The 24,165-nt window shown below is 41.0% G+C and overlaps 1 protein-coding gene across 2 annotated transcripts; it reads left to right on the forward strand.

Moving 5' to 3' along the window:
* The first annotated feature begins 10,222 nt into the window (after positions 1–10,222).
* Positions 10,223–22,851, forward strand: ift57 (intraflagellar transport 57 homolog (Chlamydomonas)). Of its 2 annotated transcripts, none has more exons than XM_039003634.1 (11): positions 10,223–10,703; positions 10,856–11,030; positions 11,282–11,400; positions 17,487–17,577; positions 17,690–17,761; positions 18,136–18,258; positions 18,369–18,440; positions 19,619–19,750; positions 21,176–21,238; positions 21,565–21,631; positions 22,244–22,851. In XM_039003634.1, exons 1-11 carry the CDS (start codon positions 10,552–10,554, stop codon positions 22,420–22,422), a joined length of 1,245 nt encoding a protein of 414 aa, XP_038859562.1. In that variant the 5' UTR covers positions 10,223–10,551; the 3' UTR covers positions 22,423–22,851. The 2 variants fall into 2 exon arrangements, with proteins under 2 accessions (XP_038859562.1, XP_038859563.1); XM_039003635.1 differs by having other exon boundaries at positions 22,229–22,339.
* Positions 22,852–24,165: the final 1,314 nt, after the last annotated feature.

Below are 24,165 nucleotides of genomic sequence, written 5' to 3' on the forward strand. Positions count from 1 at the left end.
AAGACAACGCAATGTCCTTGAGTGGCCCAGCCAGAGCCCGGAGTTGAACCCGATCTAACATCTCTGGATAGACCTGATAATAGCTGTTCAGCAACGCTCCCCATCCAACCTGACAGAGCTTGAGAGGATCTGCAGAGAGGAATGGGAGAAGCTCCCTAAATACAGGTGTGCCAAGCTTGTAGGTTCATACCCAAGAAGACTCGAGGTTGTAATCACTGCCAAAGATGCTTCAACAAAGTACTAAGTAAAGGGTCTAAATACTTATGTAAATGTGATATTTCAGTTTTTTATTTGCAGACATTTCTAAAAACCTTTTTTTGCTTTGTCATTGTGGGTTGTTTATTTTGAAAATAGATATTTCTCCAGAGCTGTCAGTCACAATTCGAAATGTTTCCGAGCCCAGCCCACCCTCCAACTGACAGAGCAGCCGTTGCAATTTCAAATTTTCTTCAGATGATGGTGAACAGCAGCTGTCAGAGCCAAAAATCTTTCTTGTTGATAACGACATTTTAATTGATTAAATAATAACATTGATTTAAAATGTTTTCAACTGAAGATATTTTCTTCAACTGCCTGCAAGCAAGAGTTTTCACCAAGCTTGCTAACACAGCTAGATAACTAGCTGGCTCCTTTATCTTGCCACCCAAACATGCAGAATGACTGATGAAGGTCATTATTTTGAATATTTAATCTGAGTTAATGTTATGTATGTAGCTATGTGTTAGATATCATTTAAGTGCCAAAGGTAGCTAGTTAATGTTAAATGTTGCTTCTAGCTAGCTTTGTAGTGAGGGTTGGGTTTCTCTGACAGCAATATAGCTATAACTGGCTAGCTAGCTACACTGAACAAAAATATAAGCGCAACATGTAAAGTGTTGGTCCCATGTTTCATGAGCTGAAATAAAATATCCCAGAAAATGTCCAGATCCTAAGGCTCATTGTCCTGCCATTCATCCGCCACCATCACCTCATGTTTCAGCATGATAATACACGGCCCCAGAGCTCAAGCATCTGTACACCATTCCTGGAAGGTGAAAATGCCCCAGTTCTTCCATGGCCTGCATACTCATCAGAAGTGTCACCCATTGAGCACGTTTGGGATGCTCTGGATCGACGTGTACGACAGCGTGTTCCAGTTCCCGCCAATATCCAGCAACAGCCATTGAAGAGGAGGGGGACAACATTCCACAGGCCACAATCAACAGCCTGATCAACTCTATGCAAAGGAGATGTGTTGCACTGCATGAGCCAAATGGTGGTCACACCAGATACTGATTGGTTTTCTGATCCACGCCCCTACCTTTTTATAAGGTATCTGTGACCAGCCGATGCATATCTGTATTCCTAGTCATGTGAAATCCATAGATTAGGGCGTAATTCATTTATTTTAATTGACTTATTTCCATATATGAACTGTAACTCAGTAAAATCTTTGAAATTGTTGCATGTTGTGATTATATTTATATTACAAGTAAAAATAATCATATTTTCCCTGCAGTGATCCTTCTGGTCTGGAGCCTCAACTGCCTATGGACAGACCCCAGCCAATGTAAGTTAGTCTTTTGTATAATTGAGCTACTAGTACCTTAATTAGCATGAACCCCTCTTGTGTGGAATTGTTTTATTGACTCTGTCTCTGCATTATTCACAGAGTAACTGTCAACGTGTGAGTCTCAAAATGGTCACCGGAGGTTAAGGAATCTGCATTGTCCAAGATGGCGTAGCAGTCGGACGTGTGTCCCGTCTTGTAAATAGTCTTTTTTTTTGTATATATTTTTAATCTCACTTTCCACCTACGATCTAAATATACTTTCCTGCAACCCGCCTCACCCAATGTGGTACGGATCTGCTATTTTTATACGTTATAACTGGAACCTCCCATCAGAAGCTAGCCAGATAATTAGCTACTAGCTAGTAGTCACTGTTAGCCTCGCCTAGCGGTCTTCACCTTTAGCTCGGACACCAGCCAGCTTTAGCTCGGTCAATACCTGCCAGTCTGCACAGAGCGATATCAACCTAGAGTATATCAGACTGCTTTTCTCCACCACATCACCGGATTCCTGCCGCAAGCTCTGGGCCATTACACCGGATCATCGCAGCTAGCTAGCTGCAACCAAGTAGCTACTGCTGGCTAACGCCTCTGTCCCAAAGCAAGCACCAGTTAGCCTCGAGCTAGCCTCGAGCTAGGCCCATCTCCCGGCTAGCCGAAGAGGTATACCCGCTAATTCGTGGGCTGCAATACCTCTTTTGCCAATTGGCCTGAACCCTTTATTGCCGACATGGAGCCCCACCAATCCATCACGACTGGTCTGCCGATGTAATTGTCCGATGTGGTTTCAACAGGCTTTTCCGTTGCGATGTTGCCGAAGACCCATCTGCTATCCCCGGCCCGCTAGCTTTCTGAACACCGTGCCTCCCGCTCGCCTAGCATAGTAAAGACTACCGATCGGCTCCCTGACTGACCTATTGCTGCTCATCACTCGGCTACACATGCCTCTCTCTAATGTAAATATGCCTTGTCTTCTGCTCTTTCAGCTAGTTATTACTTTTTTTATTTCACTGTAGAGCACCTAGTCCAGGTCTACATGCTTAGATAGCTCTTTTGTCAAACACCCCACACATGGGGAGACCTCACCTGGCTTAACTGGTGTCTCCAGAGATGCAAGCTCTCTCATCGTCACTCAATGCCTAGGTTTACCCCCGCTGTGCTCACATACTATCATACCCATGTCTGTACATTATGCCTTGAATCTATTCTACCACTCCCAGAAATCTGCTCCTTTTACTCTCTGTTCCCAATGCACTAGACAACCAGTTCTTATAGCCTTCAGCCGTACCCTTATCCTACTCCTCCTCTGTTCCTCTGGTGATGTAGAGGTTAACCCAGGCCCTGTAGCCCCCAGCTTTACACCTATTCCCCAGGCGCTCTCATTTGTTAACTCCTATAACCGTAAAAGCCTTGGTTTCATGCATGTTAACATCAGAAGCCTCCTCCCTAAATGTGTTTCATTCACTGCTATAGCACACTCCGCCAATCCTGATGTCCTAGCCGTGTCTGAATCCTGGTTTAGGAAGGCCACCAATAATTCTGAAATTTCCATCCCCAACTACAACATTTTTTGTCAAGATAGAACTGCCAAAGGGGGTGGAGTTGCAATCTACTGCAGAGATAGCCTGCAGAGTTCTGTCATACTATCCAGGTCTGTGTCCAAACAGTTCGAGCTTCTACTTTTAAAAATCCACTTTTCCAGAAATAAGTCTCTCACTGTTGTTGCTTGTTATAGACCCCCCTCAGCCCCCAGCTGTGCCCTGGACACCATATGTGAATTGATTACCCCCCATCTATCTTCAGAGTTCGTACTGTTTAGGTGACCTAAACTGGGATATGCTCAGCACCCTGGCAGTCCTACAATATAAGCAAGATGCCCTCAATCTCACACAAATTATCATGGAACCTACCAGGTACAATCCTAAATCCGTAAACATGGGCACCCTCATAGATATCATCCTGACCAACTTGCCCTCAATTCACCTCTGCTGTCTTCAACTAGGATCTCAGCGATCACTGCCTCATTGCCTGCATCCGTAATGGCCCGCGGTCAAACGACCACCCCTCATGACTCTCCCTAAAACACTTCAGCGAGCAGGCCTTTCTAATCGACCTGGCCCGGGTATCCTGGAAGGATTTTGACCTCATCCCGTCAGTAGAGGATGCCTGGTTGTTCTTTAAAATTGCTTTCTTCACCATCTTAAATAAGCATGCCCCATTTAAAAAATGTAGATCTAAGAACAGATTTAGCCCTTGGTTCACTCCAGACCTGACTAACCTTGACCAGCACAAAAACATCCTGTGGCGGACAGCATTAGCATCGAATAGCCCCCGTGATATGCAACTTTAAGTCAGGAACCAATATACTCAGTCAGTTAGGAAAGCTAAGGCTAGCTTTTTCAAACAGAAATTTGCATCCTGTAGCACTAATTGCAAAACGTTTTGGGACAACGTAAAGTCCATGGAGAATAAGAGCATTCCTCCCAGCTGCCCACTGCACTGAGGCTAGGAAACAGTGTCAACACCTATAAATCTATGATAATCGAGAATTTCAATAAGCATTTTTCTACGGCTGGACATGCTTTCCACCTGGCTACCCCTACCCCGGTCAACAGCTCTGCACCCCCCGCAGCAACTTGCCCAAGCCCCCCCCCCCCCCCCACTTCTCCTTCACCCAAATCCAGATCGCTGATGTTATGAAAGAGCTGCAAAATCTGGATCCCTACAAATCAGCAGGGCTAGACAATCTGGACCCTCTCGTTCTAAAATTATCCGCTGAAATTGTTGCAACCCCTATTACTAGCCTGTTCAACCTCTCTTTCGTATCGTCTGAGATCACTAAAGATTGGAAAGCTGCCGTGGTCATCCCCCTCTTCAAAGGGGGAGACACTCTAGACCAAAACTGTTATAGACCTATATCCATCCTGCCCTGCCTTTCTAAAGTCTTCGAAAGCCAAGTTAACAAAAAGATCACCGACCATCCCACAGTACCTTCTCCACTATTCGATCTTGTTTCCGAGCTGGTCATGGGTGCACCTCAGCCACGCTCAAGGTCCTAAACAATTTCATAACCGCCATAGATAAAAGACAGTACTTTCATCGACCTGGCCAAGGCATTCGACTCTGTCAATCACCTCATTCTTATTGGCAGACTCAATAGCCTTCTCAAATGATTGCCTCGCCTGGTTCACCAACTATAGATAGAGTTCAGTGTGTCAAATCGGAGGGCCTGTTGTCCGGACCTCTGGCAGTCTCTATGGGGGTGCCACAGGGTTCAATTCTCGAGCCAACTCTTTTCTCTGTATATATCAATGATGTCGCTCTTGCTGCTGGTGATTCTCTGATCCACCTATATGTAGACGACACCATTCTGTATACATCGGAACCTTCTATGGACACTGTGTTAACAAACCTCCAAACGAACTTCAATGCCATACAACACTCCTGACGTGGCCTCCAACTGCTCTTAAATGCTAGTAAAACTAAATGCATTATCTTCAACCGATTGCTGCCCGCACCCGCCCGCCTATCATCACTACTCTGTACGGTTCTGACTTAGAATATGTGGACAACTACAAATACCTAGGTGTCTGGTTAGACTGTAAACTCTCCTTCCAGACTCACATTAAGCATCTCCAATCCTAAATTAAATCTAGAATCGGCTTCCTATTTCGCAACAAAGCATCCTTCACTCATGCTGCCAAACATACCCTCGTAAAACTGACTATCCTACCGATCCTTGACTTCGGCGATGTCATTCACAAAATAGCCTCCAACACTGTACTCAGCAAATTGGATGTAGTCTATCACAGTGCCATCCGTTTTGTCACCAAAGCCACATATACTACCCACCACTGCGACCTGTATTCTCTCGTTGGCTGGACCTCGCTACGTATTTGTCGCCAAACCCACTGGCTCCAGGTCATCTCTAAGTCTATGCGAGGTAAAGCCCCACCTTATCTCAGCTCACTGGTCACCATAGCAACACCCACCTGTAGCACACACATTCTTTGGCCGCCTTTCCTTCCAGTTCTCTGCTGCCAATGACTGGAACGAATTGCAAAAATCACTGAAGCTGGAGACTTTTATCTCCCTCACTAACTTTAAGCATCAGCTGTCAGAGCAGCTCACCGATCACTGTACCTGTACACAGCTCATCTGTATAGCACACCCAACTACCTCATCCCCATATTGTTATTTATTTTGCACCCCAGTATCTCTACTTGCACATCATCATCTGCACATCTATCACTCCAGTGTTAATTGCTAAATTGTAATTATTTCGCCAGTATGGCCTATTTATTGCCTTACTGCCTTACCTCCCTAGTCTTACTACATTTGCACACACTGTACATAGATTTTTCTATTGTGTTATTGATTATATGTTTGCTTATCCCATTTGTAGCTCTGTGTTGTTGTTTTTGTCACACTGCTTTGCTTTATCTTGGCCAGGTTGCAGTTGTAAATGAGAACTTGTTCTCAACTGGCCTACCTGGTTAAATAAAGGTGTAATAAAACAATAAAATAAAAATTGTAAGTATCAATTTGATTTTCATGAACATTAACTCCTACAATGAGTGTATAAAACATTAGGAACACCTTTTTCCATGACATAGACTGACCAGGTGAATCCAGGTGAAAGCTATGATCCCTTATTGATGTCACTTGTTTTAACTTCTTGCCGCACGGATCCCTTTTACGGGATCATTTTTGTAAACAACCGCTGAATTGGCAGCGCGCCAAACTTCAATCAGTGTAGATGAAGGGGTGATGAAATGTTAAAGGATTTTTAAGCCTTGAGACAATTGAGACATGGATTGTTTTTTGTGTGCCATTCAGAGGGTGAATGGGCAAGACAAAAGATTTAAGTGCCTTTGAACAGGGTCTGGTAGTAGGTGCCAGGCGCACCTGTTTGAGTGTGTCAAGAACTGCAATGCTGCTGGGGTTTTCACGCTCAACAGTTTCCCATGTGTATCAAGAATGGTCCACCACTCAAAGGACATCCAGCCAACTTGACACGACTGTGGGAATCATTGCAGTCAACATGGGCCAGCATCCCTGTGGAACGCTTTTGACACCTTGTAGTCCATACCCCGACAAATCGAGGCTGTTCTGAGGGCAAATGGGGGTGCAACTCAATATTAGGAATGTGTTCCTAATGTTTTGTTCACTCAGTGTAATTCATTGGAGCCCACCAAATCAGGTAGCCCGACCTCATTAGGCAGTCACACAATAACCCCTAATTCTTCATCTTGTTTGGATTTTTTTTCACTTACTCTCTGTCGCATTATCCTCAGGGTATTTGTCAACCTGTTTAAATACTGTATTTTCAAATACAGATGATAAGTGCACAGTGGTAATTTGTACATTATATTTTGTTTTTCAGATACAACCTTCTGAGCTCACAAAGGGAAACAATACATTGTTGAGTCTTTATTGTTTGTGTTGTGTGCCTTTTGTCTATTGTATTTGACTTGCATTTAATTAATTACATTTCTTGTGCATACAGTATATCACCATATATTATGAACTAGATGTGTTATTCATATATAAATATAGACCATAAATAATCATGCATACTGTTAAATATATATTTTATAAGTACATATATTACATGTATATATAAAAAATATATGTCAATATATTAGGCTTTGGTCTGAGCAACATTGGGCGGAGTGAGGAGGCCGGGAATGAAGAATAGGTAGTTTCATGTTACAAAACTTAAATTAAAAACAGCGTGTGTGAGAGTCAGCCTTTTCTCAGGTAATTCTATAACGATCCACGTTTAACAAAGAAATAAAATAAAAGTTTATTGTTCACATACACAGATTTTCAGATGTTTTTGCCGGTGCAGCAAAATGCTTGTGTTTCTATTTCCAACAGTGCAATAATAATACCTAGCAATGCAAAACAATACGCACATTATCCAAAAATGTAAAATAAATAAATAAATAAATAAAAATCAGAACGAGCAATGTCAGAGTCCGGAATATATACAATACCAGTCAAAAGTGTGGACACATCCACTCATTCAAGGGTTTTTCTTTATTTTTACTATTTTCTACATTGTAGAAAAATAGTGAAGACATCAAAACTATGAAATATCACATATGGAATCATGTAGTAAGGAAAAATGTGTTAAACAAATCCAAATATGTTTTAGATTCTTCAAAGTAGACACCCTTTGCCTCGATGACAGCTTTGCACACTCTTGGCATTCTCTCAACCAGCTACACCTGGAATGCTTTTACAACAGTCTTGAAGGAGTTACCACATATGCTTGGCTACTTTTCCTTCAGTCTACGGTCTAACTCATCCCAAACCATCTCAATTTGGTTGAGTTCGGATGATTGCGGAGACTAGGTCATCTGATACTGAACTCCATCACTCTCCTTCTTGGTCAAATAGCCCTTACACAGCCTGGAGGTGTGTTGGGTCATTGTCCTGTTGAAAAACAAATGATAGTCGCATTAAACGCAAACCAGGTGGGATGCCTTGAATTCTAAATAAATCACTGACAGTGTCACCACCAAAGCACCCCCACACCATCACACCTCCTCCTCCATGTTTCACGGTGGGAACTACACATGCGGAGATAATCCGTTCACCTACTCTGCATCTCACAACAGCGGTTGGAACCAAAAATCTCAAATTTGGACTCATCAGACCAATGGACAGATTTCCACCGGTCTAATGTCCATTGGTCTTTTTTTGTGACTAAACCAAGTCTCTTCTTCGTATTGATGTCTTTTAGTAGTGGTTTATTTGCAGCAATTCGACCATGAAGGACTGATTCATACATTCTACTCTGAACAGTTGATGTTGAGATATGTCTGTTACTTGAACTCTATGAAGCATTTATTTGGGGTGCAACTTCTGAGGCGGGTAGCTCTAATGAACGTATCCTCTAAAGCAGTGAAGAGGCGAGTAGTAGGGAGTAGTACACAGCATTGTACGAGATATTCAGTTTCTTGGCAATTTCTCACATGGAATAGCCTTCATGTCTCAGAACAAGCCTAGACTGATGAGTTTCAGAAGAAAGGTCTTTGTTTCTAGCCATTTTGCACCTGTAATCGAACTCACAAATGCTGATGCTCCAGATACTCAACTAGTCTCAAGAAGCCCAGTTTTATTGTTTCTTTAATCAGCACAACAGTTGTCAGCTGTGTTAACATAATTGCAAAAGGGTTTTCTAATGATCAATTAGCCTTTTAAAATGATAAACTTGGATTAGCTAACACAATGTGCCGTTGGAACACAGGAGTGATGGTTTCTGATAATGGGCCTCTGTACGCCCATGTAGACGTTCCATAAAAAATCTGCCGTTTCCAGCTACAATAGTCATTTACAACATTAGCAATGTCTACACTGTACTTCTGGTCAATTTGATGTTATTTTAATGGACAAAAATGTTGCTTTTCTTTCAAAAACAAGAACATTTCTAAGTGACCCCAAATTTTTGAACGGTAGTGTACATTTTTTAAATGGTTGATTATTTGTGTGCTTGTTGACACTTTACTGCATTGTTAGGAGCTAGTAGCCTAAGCATTTCGCTGCACCCCTTATAACATCTGCTAAACTGTGCTACGCGACCAATAAACTTTGATTTTGAACAAGTGTAACTATATTGGCAAAGTGAAATTTAACATGTCCACATGAGGACAGTTATATCTCATTCTAAGATCAATGGGAAGATTTTTTTTTCCGGGGAATCAAGTTTTCAATGTCGGACACATTTTAATTACCTTTCAGTGAGATTTGCTTATTTTGTATCACAAGACAAGACAACTGGACATAAATGCAGAGCTGCACCCCACTTTGGCTATTTCCTCTTTCTGTGTACATTTACTGCCGTCCAGTAATTACGAAATGTACATATCTCAAATGCCCCTGGAACACAGCAGGCTGAGCCTGATCTCTCTCATTAACTGGCACACATGATGCGTTGCACCCTATGATACATGCAAAGGAGCAGGCAGTTTTAGGAAATAGCTGCCGGACATGTCATTATTATACAGCCATGGGCAACAGTCTAATGGCAAACCATTATATACCTCCAGACACAGCTGTGGTTCAGCTAAAATTGACCCCCAAGCCCAGAATATGTCTCTAATCAAAGAGGGTGTTATATAGTTTTGCCTCCTGCTACAATCCAGGAAAATTATATTCCATTTATGAATATATAAAAATGAGATTAAGGTTAGGGTTAGCGTTAGGGTGAGGGTAAAGTCCTGCATTTCGGTCCTTTTGTCGAAAACAATCATGTTCCGCATTTTATCAACAAATTCAAACACCACTAGTTCAGAACAAAAGGTGGATTGTTCTGTTTTTCAGACATACATTCTGACCTGTCTCTTGCAGTCATGTTGCACTTCTGAAAATATATATATCATAAGGTTGTGGTAGCATAAGCCTACTGGTGATGTTAAACACTTCTCCAGTCGTTGTCGAGATCTTCTATGCAGCGCAACTCAGTTTAATGTTTTTGCTTGATCTGTTTAAGAGTCAGCTTAGTCCTTATACTCTCTCATTACAATTCACGTATATATTAACTGTTTTATTAATTTCTCCGGGAGTAGTTTTTCATCCACTGCAGTAGGTGGCAGCAAAACCACGACACGTGTGATAACTGCACTGGAACGTAAACGAAAGGTTGTTACGTAAGGACGCAAATAAAGTTACGTTAGGACGCATGTCGCCCGCTCTAGCAAAATATGCGCAAGAGTTATTGATACAACTACTTGAATATTCATCTCAATACACAGGTACTAACTGGATATATTTAATATAGGGATAATCGTTCAGACAAAATGTATAGCTGGCTTTTTAGTTAACCAAGGAACTGTTAACTTAGCTAGCTAACGTTATCTGGCTATATTAGGGTTGCTTGACAACACAGATGGTAACCAAAACAAGCTGAAGAAGACTGCGCTGATCTGCATCAAAAATTGGTCAAGCACAAATTGGGTTGTTGTTAGCCTGCAAGAAGTGCCAAGAGAGAGATGGTAGATGACAATAGACGAGGGGACGATGAACGGGGTCCTGGAGCAGCATATCAAATGTTCGTGGTTATGGAGGACCTGCTGGACAAATTGAAGCTTCTGGATTACGAAGAGGAAGTTCTGGCAAAGCACAACATGAAAGCTCTATCCAGGTTGGCAAGTAGCAACTAGCTAGCTATTATTGATGTGCAAAGTTTCCAAAGTAATATTACAGTTCAAACTGCTAGGTATGACTGTCAAAATACATTGCAGTCAATTCTGGTAAGAGATTGTCAGTCAGGTAATACGTTGTTCCCCCATATAGGCATTACTTTGCATCCAGTGCCTACATGCCATCAAATCCAGGGGAGCAATTCTTCATGTTTACCATAATCGCGTCTTGGCTCATCAATGCAGCAGGGAGACCCTTCGAGCAGCCTCAGGAGTATGACGACCCCAACGCCACTGTGTCCAACATTCTCTCACAGTTGAGAGCTTTTGTAAGCACAACTCAACATACTGTACACGTTGGTGTCCCCATTGTTGTTTACCGTTTTGAATTGCAGACAACAGGGGGATTTGTTTATCAACAACCTTTATTTGTTCTTTTTTCATTTCCATTGCATAATGTATCACATGACATTGCTGTGAAACTGTAAGGACCTATACTAAGCTAGATGGTCCAACTTTAGTATAAGACATATTTCAGACATTGCATCTTTGATCAAAATATTGCTCTCTCCTGACCCAGGGAGGACTGGTAGACTTTCCTCCCTCCAAACTAAAAGCTGGTTCAGGGGAACATGTGTGCTATGTGCTGGATCGGCTGGCTGAAGAGGCTCTGAAGGAGAGAGTGTTTTCCTGGAGAAGGTAAGTTAATGTCAATGATGTATATAAATTCTGGTTTGCTGATTATTACATTTTTTAAATTTAACCTTTATTTAACTAGGCAAGTCAGTTAAGAACAAATTCTTATTTATTTATAATGACGGCCTACCAAAAGGCAAAGGCTTCCTGCGGGGACGGGGGCTGGGATTAAAAAGTCCTCCATGGGAATTAATGTAATTCTACAGTATTTCAATTAAATGTTTCAAGAACATAATTAAATGTATTTAAGTATTTTTAGTTGTTGTAGTGGGGACAGTAACATTACTAATCTAAAAAAATTATACTTTAAGAAAGTTTTAATATATACACTACCAGTCAAAAGTTTTAGAACACCTACTCATTCAAGGGTTTTTCTTTATTTTTAGGATTTTCTACATTGTAGAATAATAGTGAAGACATCAAAACTAGGAAATAACACATGGAATTGTGTAGTAACCAAAAAAGTGTTAAACAAATCAAAATATATTTTATATTTGAGCTTCTTCAAATAGCCACCCTTTGCCTCGATGACAGCTTTGTTCACTCTTGGCATTCTCTCAACCAGCTTCATGAGGTAGTCACCTGGAATACATGTCAATTAACAGGTGTGCCTTCTTAAAAGTTAATTTGTGTAATTTCTTTCCTTCTTAATGCCTTTGAGACAATCCGTTGTATTGTGACAAGGTAGGGGGAGTATACAGAAGATAGCCCTATTTGGTAAAATACCAAGTCCATATTATGGCAAGAACAGCTCAAATAAGCAAAGAGAAACGACAGTCCATCATTATTATAAGACATGAAGGTGAGTCAATACAGAAAGTTTTAAGAACTTTGAAAGTTTTTTCAAATGCAGTCGCAAAAACCATCAAGCACTATGATGAAACTGGCTCTCAGGAGGACTGCCACATGAATGGAAGACCCAGAGTTACCTCTACTGCAGAGGATAAGTTCATTAGAGTTCCCAGCCTCAGAAATGGCAACCCAAAGATAATGCCTCACAGAGTTCAAGTAACAGAGATATCTAGACATCAACTGTTCAGAAGAGACTGTGTGAATCAGGCCTTCATGGTCGAATTGCTGCAACAAAACACTACTAAAGGACACCAATAAAAAGAAGAGACTTGCTTGGGCCAAGAGCCACGAGCAATGGGCATTAGATGGATGGAAATGTGTCCTTTGGTCTGGAGTCCAAATTGGAGATTTTTGGTTCCAACCGCCGTGTCTTTGTGAGATGCAGTGTGGGTGAAAGGATGATCTCCGCATGTGTATTTCCCACCGTGAATCAGGAGGAGGAGGTGTTATGGTGTGGGGGGGCTTTGCTGGTATCTTTGTCTGATTTTATTTAGACTTCAAAGCACACTTAACTAGCATGGCTACCACAGAATTCTGCAGTGATACGCCATCCCATCTGGTTTGTGCTTAGTGGGACATACCTCCAGGCAGTGTAAGAGCTATTTTACCAAGATGGAGAGAGATGGAGTGCTGCATCAGATGACGCTGGTTGAGAGAATGCCAAGAGTGTGCAAAGCTATAGAGGCATAGTGAAGCTATTTGAAGAATCTCAAATATAAAATATATTTTGATTTGTTTAACACTTTTTACTACATGATTCGATATGTGTTAGTTCATAGTTTTGAAAAATGTAGAAAATAGTAAAAATAAAGAAAAACCCTTGAATGAGTAGGTGTTCTAAAACTTTTGACCGGTAGTGTATATTTGTATGTTAAGCTAACATAATATAATTTCAAAAGTTCGCATGAATGTATCTGTAGTAGAATACATGTGGCAAAAAACGAATGTAGACATTAATAAATTAATTTCTATTGCTTCAAAAATATTTTCTACAAAGGTGGGGGAGTGCCAAGGCGGCGGAATGGTGGCTTCAACAGTGTCCCCTATCAGTTATCTAGTTTATACAGTGCATTTGGAAAGTATTCAGAAAAAGTAATCCATCTACACACAATACCTCATAATGACAAAGAAAAACAGGTTGTTAGATTTTCTTGCAAATATCACATTTACATAATTCATTCAATAATTAATCATAATAATAATTCAGACCCTTTACTCAGTACTTTGTTGAAGCACCTTTGGGAGCAATTACAGCCTCAAGTCTTCTTGGGTATGAACTTACAAGCTTGCCACACCTGTATTTGGGGAGTTTCTCCCATTCTTCTCTGCAGACCCTCTCAAGCTCTGTGAGGTTGGATGGGGAGCGTCGCTGCACAGCTATTTTCAGGTCTCTCCAGAGATGTTCGATCGTTTTCAAGTCCGGGCTCTGGCTGGGCCACTCAAGGACATTCAGAGACTTGTTCCAAACGCTCTCCTGCGTTGTCCTGGCTATGTGCATAGGGTCGTTGTCCTATTGGAAGGTGAATGTTCGCCCCAGTTTGAGGTCCTGAGCGATCTGGAACATCAAGGATCTCTCTGTACTTTGCTCTGTTCATCTTTCCCTGGATCCTGACTTGTCTCCCAGTCCCTGCTGCTGAATAACATCCCCGCAGCATGATGCTGCCACCACCGTCCTTCACTGAAGGGATGGTGCCAGGTTTCCTCCAGATGTGACGCTTGGCATTCAGGCCAAGGAGTTCAATCTTGTTTCTCATGGTCTGAGAGTCCTTTAGGTGCCTTTCGGCAAACTCCAAGCGGGCTGTCATGTGTTTTTTTACTGAGGAGTGCTGCAGAGATGGTTGTCCTTCTGGAAGGCTTTCCCATCTCTTGGTCACTTTCCTGACCTAGGCCCTTCTCCCCCGATTGCTCAGTTAATCGTGCGGCCAGCTCTAGAAAGAGTCTTGGTGGTTCCAAACTTCTTCCATTTAAGAATGATGGAGGCCACTGTGTTTTTGGGGACCTTCAATGCTGCAGAAATGTTTTGTTACCCATCCCCAGATCTTTGCCTTGACACAATCCTGTCTCGGAGCTCTACGGACAATTCCTTTTGACCTCATGCCTTGGTTTTTGCGCTGACATGCACTGTCAACTGTGGGACCTTATATAGACAGGTGTGGGCCTTTCCAAATCATGTCCAGTCAATTGATTTTACCACAGGTGGACTCCAATCAAGTTGTAGAAACATCTCAAGGGTGATCAATGGAAATAGGATGCACCTGAGCTCAATTTCGAGGCTCATAGCAAAGGGTCTGAATACTTATGTAAATAAGGTATTTCAGTTTTTGTTTTTTTATATAAATGTGCAAAAATATCTAACATGTTTTTGCTTTGTCATTATAGGGTATTGTGTGTAGATTGACGAGGAAAAAACTATTAAATTCATTTTAGAATAATGCTGTAACAAAATGTGGAAAAAGGGAATGGGTCTAAATACTTTCAAACTGCATTGTATATAAGTCACTGGTTAATGTATTTACATTTTACATTTAAGTCATTTAGCAGACGCTCTTATCCAGAGCGACTTACAAATTGGAAAGTTCATACATATTCATCCTGGTCCCCCCGTGGGGAATGAACCCACAACCCTGGCGTTGCAAGCGCCATGCTCTACCAACTGAGCCACACGGGACCGTGTGTATGCCTTTTGTCCCTCCACTTTTGATCTAAAATCACCATTACCCACTAATTAACTTGTCCTTTTGGCAGTTTGAAAGTGTTGGCTGTAGTAATGTATCAATATTTATCTTTTTACAAATTCTATAACATAGCCAATTTCACCCCTGTTTCAAAGTCGAATGGATTTGACAGTTTTGAAGTTTCTATGGAGTGAGCTCCTCAGCTCTTCCCGCTTTGGCCATGCAGTGCGACTCGCTAAAGTGATTGCTGTACTCGTTATGAAATTATCACCTTTACCTTGTATATCTAAACATGACCACATGGCACTGATTGTTTCAAGCAAAACTACCAAAACTATTGCTGATGGTGAACCTGAACAATCAAAATAAAATCTAATGTAAGCCCTGATCAGCATAGGCTATAGCCAGAAAAGATTTGTCCCTGGTGGCTTAGCCTACTTTTATTCCAGTAAAACACAGTTTTCAACAGTGCATTTAATAACAGTAACCAAGCAAATTACATTGGTTGTCACTCAACTAATAAAGCCTAATATTAAGCAAGCCATTTTACAAGCCTTTCAAGAGGTCTTGCAATGTGCATGTTTTGTGCTCTTGTAGGAAGCAATCACTCCCCCATTGCTGACTACAAATGATCTATAACTGGGCTAATAACTCACTAACTAGCGAAGGATATGAACAAATGTGCGCAAGTGGCTACATGCAGCTCTCGCTTTATTATCAAAACAGGTTCACCTACTCACAACCACTCATGCTGTAAACACAGTCCAGTTCAAAGTGAATGGCACAGATCCATATATGGCAGCAGACTCATATATGGCAATGGTCTATTTGTTTATCGGCCTACTGCAGTTCTGATTGTTCATGCAGCACTGGTCTGTGTAGAGTACAGGCTGAGTCATGCCTGTCAATGCATTAGAATCCTACTCCGATGCCTTCTGCCTAAAACAACATATCTTGCATAGTTTGTTTTGGTATGTTCCTTTGAAAGTGGCTAATATTGCGTTGATTTGATCACAATTCCCACAGTAAAGGGAAACATTGATAGTGTTAACTAAAGGGGAAAACTATCAAATTGATTTGAAGTTGCTACTCTGCGCAGGCTGATATGTCTTCTGCGAGGCAGTCCCGGGTAGCTGCGCGCATACAGCTTAGAGGGAACATTGATTAGAACGTTAGCTAGCTACAGTGCACTGGATTTTAGCTAGCTAAAGTTCGCATAGGTAGGTATTTTTTGTCAAACTTTAGGTGCGCTCACACTGCACTTTAGACCAGGGCTAAAATCTCCCTTAGCCCAGGGCTAAGTGAGTGTTCACACTTGCACAGAACACATGCCTGTAATGTGTTCTGTGAGTTATTTTGACAAGTAAATTCATACTATTTAATCCTTCCATCTGAGGACCAAAAAACAATATACTTTCATCAGTGCAAAAACATTGGTTGGTTGCTATGTCTATCAAAAATGGTTGCTATGCAGGCTGGCTAAAGTCTTCTCACTTAGCCAACTAAAACTACAAACCCTACAGCTGGAAATGCAGCCAACGCTCCATTTTCCTCCATTTTCCTCCATTTTCCTCCATTTTTCTCCATTTTCCTCCATTTTCCTCCATTTTCGTAGCTTTTCTATTGACATTTAATTGCATATATCCATGCTAATAATATTGTTGCATGATTTCGTCTGAATCAGAAAAGTATTTTGTTCATAGCATTCTCTGTACAGGGGTGAGATCGAATTTCAAAAGTTAAATATTGTTTCCGATGTTGGACAGACGGTTTATACAAACCATCACTGTTGGAAATCAAATGCTAGGCTAGAAGCATGAGGAAATAATGTGTTAATAAATGTGTTATTGTTTATAGCATTGGTCACGAATCAGAGATAAAATGTTGGTCACATGTTGTGTTTGTCCGTTAGCCCAGGGTTTTGGAATACAAGTGTGAATCCTTAGCCCAGGGCTAAAGTTTAGTTCAGGGTTACCAAATGCTTGCGTGAACACAGGCTAAGTTAGCCCAGGGCCAGTCTAGCCTGGGGCTAAGAACAATGTCAGTGTGAAAAGGCCTTTTACTAGCTATGGAAACATTACTCCACCAATGTCATCATATTTCAAAGCTGTAATTTAGGCTAAATGGTCATTAGCCCCAATTAAGAATGACTGGGCACATCTCGCTTTGTGGTGCTTTCAAGACAACTGGGAACTCTGGGGGGGGGGGGGGGGGGGTGAGGTCAAATCACAACATCAGTGATATTCAGGTCGGAAAGTTGGAGCTCTAGAAAGACGCCCGAGTTCCCGACTTGGAATTCCAAGTTGTATGACCATTCAAAACTATTTTTCCGGAGATCTTTAGTCGGATATCGTTTTATTCAGAGTTCCAGGTTGTCTTGAACATACTGAAGTCGGAAGTCTGAGATTTCCAAGTTCCCAGTTGTTTTGAATGCAACATTAGTATGAGTGAGAGCCTCTTGAGAACATTTATAACAATGGTGTGATGTGACGTAGGTGCAACCAATGAAAAAGTTTAACATAGCTGGCCTCGTGCAATCCCTATTCCCCTGTCTTTTCCCAGACCAAACTACCCTACAGAGGAGATGGAAGAAGAGTCTGTGATGGAGGATGACGCAGAGCTGACTCTCAGTAAAGTGGAAGATGAGATGACAGTGGGTATCCCCATCGAAGTGTCCCCTGATGATAGGCCTATCTGTATATATTGTACTCATCACTTTTTAAAAATATGTCTATTTAAAAATATAAATAAATCCCTTAATAAAGGAGGAACCAGACGACTACGAGGAAGAAAACGTCATGGATCTAGAGGCACTTAAATCAAGGACCAATCAAAGTGTGAGTTGCAGTTGCTGTAACGTTATGCTAATAGCTGGATACGAACAATGAACTGTAACGGTGTACATATTTACTGTCCCAATAAGAGTTCTGTTTGGACATTGTGGATACTTTGTTACTACACATACATTAGATGTGCTGCTGTATTGTCTTTTTCATGTGTGGTTAATACTAGGCTACATGTAGGCTACTGCTGATTTTAAAATCAGATTTTTTATTTCTATGCCGTTCCCTGTCTGTAGATGTAGAAAGGCTAGTCACCAGTGGACTCAAACAAATATAAAATACATGTTTACCTTTTTTTTTTAGCTCTTGCTCATTCCCTCATGGTGTACATACTATCATTCCTAACGCTAACCCCTTCCCTCTCTCAGGAGACCAGACTATCTTCAAAGCCAGACAATATACTGGAATCAAACATGGACGCTGCCGAATGGAATCTAGAGGTCGAGCGGGTTCTCCCACAACTGAAGGTCACAATCAGAACAGACCACAAGGTAAAGATTGCTACAGCTGTAAATTCTGGCATTGCTCTCTCAAAATCAATGCAGGGCTGGGCAATAGCCTAAAACATGAGTGTTTGTAACAAGACTATGTCCACTACTAGGACTGGAGGATCCACGTGGACCAAATGCATCAGCACAAAGACGGGATCAAATCATCTCTCAAGGAGGCCAAGGTGGACTTTAGTCCTTTACACTTGGACTCACTTTGATACCATCTAGAAATATGTTGTAAGACACATCTTGTTTAGACTAGCAACATGGCCCTCTCACCAGACCTGGGTTCAAATGAGGGTTGGGGTCAATTCAGGACGTAAACAAAAATTCCCATTCAATAATTTAAAGGGCATCCATTTTCAATAGCTTCTCAATAAACTGACATTTCTAAGCTATTTATTTCAAAAGTTGTTCCACTTTTTATTTTTTAAATTCAAATCACTGCCTTAATTTGATTGGCCCCAAACCTGGTTCAAATAGACAATTATTTATTTTCTTTCAAATACTTTGAGTGTTTGATTGAGACTGAAGGGAGTGCCAGGTGTGTGGGTTTGGCACTTTTGTGACGAATCCGTCGGTTCCATTATGCCAGGTAAGCTCAATCAAGCACAGCAAAAGAAAGAAAACATATTCATAGGTTGCGCCACCTTCGCTCGGTTGCGTCATGCCGTTGTTATGAACATTCTCAAGCCGCCCTTTACCGGGGGCGCCATAGTGGTGCCCTAAAGTGGATAAAAGCCCAGTCATTCTGGGCAAAGGCTAACTACTGTTTAGTCTAAATTAAACTATAGTGTGTGGAAATAAAGTAGTTGCTAAAGTAGTAAACATTTTAGTAGGAAACAATTTTGCCAGCATTATCGTGTCGTCTAATTTACTTTAGACAGATGGATGGCAATGTTGTTATTAGCTAGCAAAATTCGTAGAAATAGCTGGAAATGCTAACGTTAGCTAGCAAATATCTGGTGGTCTACCCTCAATCTTAGCTAGCTAGCTAACGTTATACTGCATTTAAAGTCAATCTGATGACATCAAAAGGTTTCCCCACTGATTATTTGACTCATTTTGAATGTCATTGTATTTCCAAGCCACTGTAATGCGCTTTTGATGATCTTTATCAGCGCTCATTGACGATGCATTGAATAGAATGCTTAATCGGGCATCAGTCCAAAACGAATGTTCAAAACAATATTGTGACGAAACATGCAACCCATGAATAAGCTACTTTATCTGAGTCTCACTGTCTGACAAGACTAGCACCTATCACACAGCCAACCTCCCATGTCATTCTATTACTTTACATTTAGTATGCTAGTAATGTATTGTAGAGCGAAAGCTGCTATGTGTACCTATTTGGTAGGGCTACCTAGACAAGCTGCAGGAGGAGATCGGTAAGACCCTGGAGAAGGTGGGCAGCAGGGAGAAATACATCAACAACCAACTGGAACACCTTATCCAGGACTACCGCAGCGCCCAGTCCAAACTCAGCGAGGTAAGCATCCATACAGTGGTGTAAAGTACTTAAGTAAAAATACTTTAAATTACTACTTAAAGTAGTTTTTGGGGGTATCTGTACTTTACTTCACTATTTACAGTACCAGTCAAAAGTTTTAGAACACCTACTCATTCAAGGGTTGTTCTTTATTTTTACTATTTTCTACATTGTAGAATAATAGTAAAGATAACAAAATTATGAAATAACACGTATGGAATAATGTAGTAACCAAAAAAGTGTTAAACAAATCAAAATATATTTTAGATTTGAGATTCTTCAAAGTAGCCACCATTTTGGGTTGAGGTCGGGTGATTGTGGAGGCCAGGTCATCTGATGCAGCACTCCATCACTCCTTCTTGGTCAAATAGCCCTTACACAGCCTGGAGGTGTGTTGGGTCATTGTCCTGTTGAAAAACAAATGATAGTCCCAATAAGCGCAAACCAGATGGAATGGTGTATTGCTACAGAATGCTGTGGTAGCCATGCTGGTTAAGTGTGCCTTGAGTTCTAAATAAATTACTGACCGTGTCACCAACAAAGCACCATCACACCTCCTCCATGCTTCACGGTGGGAACCACACGTGGAGATCATCCGTTCACCTACTCTGCTTTTCACAAAGACACGGCGGTTGGAACCAAAAATCTCAAATTTAGACTCATCAGACCCAAGGACAGATTTCCAACAACGAAATGAATAACTCTAAATTAAGGATATAGGAGTACCTATTTCTTTGTTAACCACTCAACACAGAATAGCCGCATGTGTGCACTCCCTCAAGTCGTTTAGAGAAAATATTTATATTTTATTCAGCTTTGTTCAATTGTTTTCTTCATACTATAAAATAATATAAAATAATGCCACGGAATTATAAGCAAATATTATTTGCTAAATGAACAAGTGTAGCCGTCAGCCATTTGGCATAGCCACATCAGGACCTAACATAAGGACAACAGAGTTTGATATTTTCTTCTGAAATAGACAAAATGTTCTTCATATCATGCTTCTTTAGAGTGCTCTAAAATAAATAATGTATTTATTGTGAAGGTGTAGGCTATATACTTTTTTAAATGGCTTGTAAGGCTATGTGTGGAAGCCAGGAGATGCTAAATGTGTTTATGTTAATTAACGGTCAATTACCATGAGACCGACAGTTATTTGCTTGACAATCACCGGCTGACGAAATTTCATGACCGCCACAGCCCTAGTCATACCCATGGTATACGGTCTGATATGCCACTGCTTTCAGCCAATCAGCATTCAGGGCTCGAACCAACCAGTTTATAAAATAGAATATCCAATACCAGTATACAGTATTTTGTTGCTGTGGTATGCGTTGGTCAGCAATGCAGAGGCACAACTAATTGGCTTATTTGGGGTGGAGGGACAAGCATACAGACATGTTGACCTTTTTGTATTCCAAGGCAAGGGAGTGCTACCAGCAGGGAAGTGGTGGAGTTACAGAGAGGACCAGAGTTCTGGCTGAGGTCAGTGACCACATCACACACAGTAAACTACAGTATGCAGGTCATTCTCGTACCATGTTCTCATAACCCTAGCCAATCATTCTCATAACATTCACGCTATTCTAAAAAAAATATATTCTCATTCACATTACGGGCATGTGGTTTTTGGACCAGTCATTCTTTCCCAATTTGTTCACGTAATTATTTTACACCAACATCATGATATAGTCCTAAATGGCCATATATGTTATATTACCTATCTCTTATCCTCTGTAGATACTTCTTAGTGCCATAGATGACAGATGAGTTTTGATGTCAACTATCTGTGCTGTCTCATTCTAACCTAGATCACAGAGGAGTTGGAGAAGGTGAAGCAGGAAATGGAGGAGAAGGGCAGCAGTATGTCTGATGGAGGTGAGTCTGTAAATGAAAACATACCAGACTAGGGAATCTACACAGCACTATAAGCTTTAAGCCCTTTCCACAGCAAGCTGGACAAAATAGTGAATATGACGCAATTCCCACATGAAAAAGTCAGAGGGGACGTCACATCCTATTGTGTTACATACGTCATTAGGTTGGGCACCTTGCTGTGGCCTGGCTGGTCTAGCAGTAATGCCACAGCCTCCGGCACACGTCTACGGTGTCGGTATATGTTAGAATCTGGCCTACTGCCCTCTTTACCTGACGCCGCCTCTTTACCTTTCCCCACTGTCATCCTCTGTCGTTCAATATAATCGGAAAGTACCTTAAATGTATATATTTCTTAAATTGGGCACTTTGCAAACCCATGCATTTTTTTGGGGTCTTGATGGGTGAAGCAACAGTTCTTGATTTAAAATACATTATATGGTGACAGTTCTCTTATCATTGAATCTATTGAAGAAAGGTTATAAATCAAGTTGTTAGATCATTAAAAACATGATTTATTTTGGAATCTATCCATGTATAATGATTGTGACAAATTGTTTTGAAAATGTTTGATATTATTCGTCTTCTTACCCTTTTGAGCTTTTTGAATTATAGCCCCGGTGGTGAAAATCAAGCAGAGTCTGACCAAGCTCAAGCAGGAGATTGTTCAGATGGACATTCGGATAGGAGTGGTGGAGCACACACTACTGCAGGCCAAGCTAAAGGAGAAGTCCAACATGACTCGAGACATGCACGCCACCAATATCCCAGAGCCTGCCATCGGCGCATACTGAGATATACACAGTATGGCATTATCTATCATTAGCTTACTGAACTTTATATACCGATACATTATGCCTGTACAATTATATTATTTACATGGTATGGCACCTGCTATGAGAAGGCAAGCAGTGGATTACATCCTGACTACAGCCAATTTACCAAAGTCCTTAAATGATTCTAAACGGTCTGTTTAAGCAGACACATAGAGAGTATTGTACTGTATTGTTCTGACATCAACTGTCATATGTTTCAAATCATTTTTGATTGCCTTCTAAGGCTTTGTTGGTGTGGTTGAATTAAAGTTTCTCAATATTTACATACATTGGAATTATAAAAGACAGATTTGAATGCCCATATTTTTTACATGCAGGGTTAAGTTTGCTAATTGCCATATTTGTAATGGAGATAATTAAACTTGAGATTCTTTTTACAAATAAGAAGTTGTATAATTACGTGGATTTGATGAGGACGTTTATTTGGAAAGGTGAGATGAAACATGCATTCAGTCATTTGTAACTAAAAGAATTGTTCCATATAGAAAAGTGGGAAATACTTACAAAGTCGGCTGAGATTGATTGCCAGCAATGTGTGCTATGTCAGGGTACATTATGAAACATGAATATAAAAATCCAAAAGTAACTTTGGAATTCATAACTTTTAAGCAGGTTTATTCAGAGGGGTTGGGTTAAATGTGGAAGACACAAACTGTTAGGGCCTACATAAAGCTGTCCCAACAGCAGTCCCAACACCTTACCACTGCTACACCTGGCTATCAGCGGAGCCTTGTCTGGCAGCGAAACAGTTTATTCAGCCTCATTTACTGCCTTTAAAAAAACATAGCTGATATGGCTGACACGCTTAAACAAATGTGGTTTCTACTGACAATTGAGATGTACAAGCTATGGCATAAGGGAACGACAAGCGGATAAGAGGCCATCCATAATTTCGATTAAGACTATGAGCGAGCTAGGACAGACATAGTGTAACTATTTGTTCAGCACTTTTGAAATGTACAGCGATAGAATTCAGAACATGGGCCATCTTAGTGTTCTCCCTGTACACCAAGTCAGAACCATAGGATAAATAAAGGAGATGTATAAGCAGACAATGAAAGCTTTTACAATTTTCAATGATTACATTTCTCAAAAACAGGTTATAGGCTACATGTGTACCACCAAGTCAGAACAGAAGGTGAATTTAAGAGGTGAAAATAGACCAAATTATTAGGGTGATGCACATGGGCTACTAACAGCTTAATACACAACATACATGTATTACTTTCTTAGCTACAGTATACGTATCTGCCTGGTATATTACAGAATTTATGCAGCAGCATACAATACATTTTTGGACTGTGCTCACTTGAACAGGAAGGGGGCGCGGCGGTCCTTCGTGGGGAAATTTTGTCATCAAAGTCTGGCATTCTCTGGATTTACTGGGAACTCCAACAACAACAAAAAAGTTGAATCATGATGACTTCATTGATCTTCAGGTCGTAGCTCCCGAGTTCCCGATTTACAATTTCAATTTGGATGAAAGTTCAAAATGTATTTTCCCAGTCGTAGCTCATTTTTCCCGAGTTCCCAGTTGTCTTGAACTCACAAAAGTCAGATTTTGCAGTTCCGATTTAACAGTTGTTTTGAGGGTGGCACAAATCATGCTTCATTGACGGCATGGCCAACACCAATGAAAAGCTAATGATAGCTTTGCAAACCACTCATTGTGGAATTTGCGATTTCCAACTGGTTGTGTAA

Source organism: Salvelinus namaycush, chromosome 11 (genome assembly GCF_016432855.1).
Source record: "Salvelinus namaycush isolate Seneca chromosome 11, SaNama_1.0, whole genome shotgun sequence".
Taxonomy (NCBI): domain Eukaryota; kingdom Metazoa; phylum Chordata; class Actinopteri; order Salmoniformes; family Salmonidae; genus Salvelinus; species Salvelinus namaycush.

Coding starts and splice junctions, on each gene's coding strand:
- ift57 (XM_039003634.1), top strand. CDS start 10,552: ATGGTAGATGACAATAGACGAGGGGACGATGAACGGGGTCCTGGAGCA. Junction 17,762..18,135: donor AATCAAGGACCAATCAAAGT/GTGAGTTGCAGT, acceptor TCCCTCTCTCAG/GAGACCAGACTATCTTCAAA. Junction 19,751..21,175: donor CCCAGTCCAAACTCAGCGAG/GTAAGCATCCAT, acceptor TTGTATTCCAAG/GCAAGGGAGTGCTACCAGCA.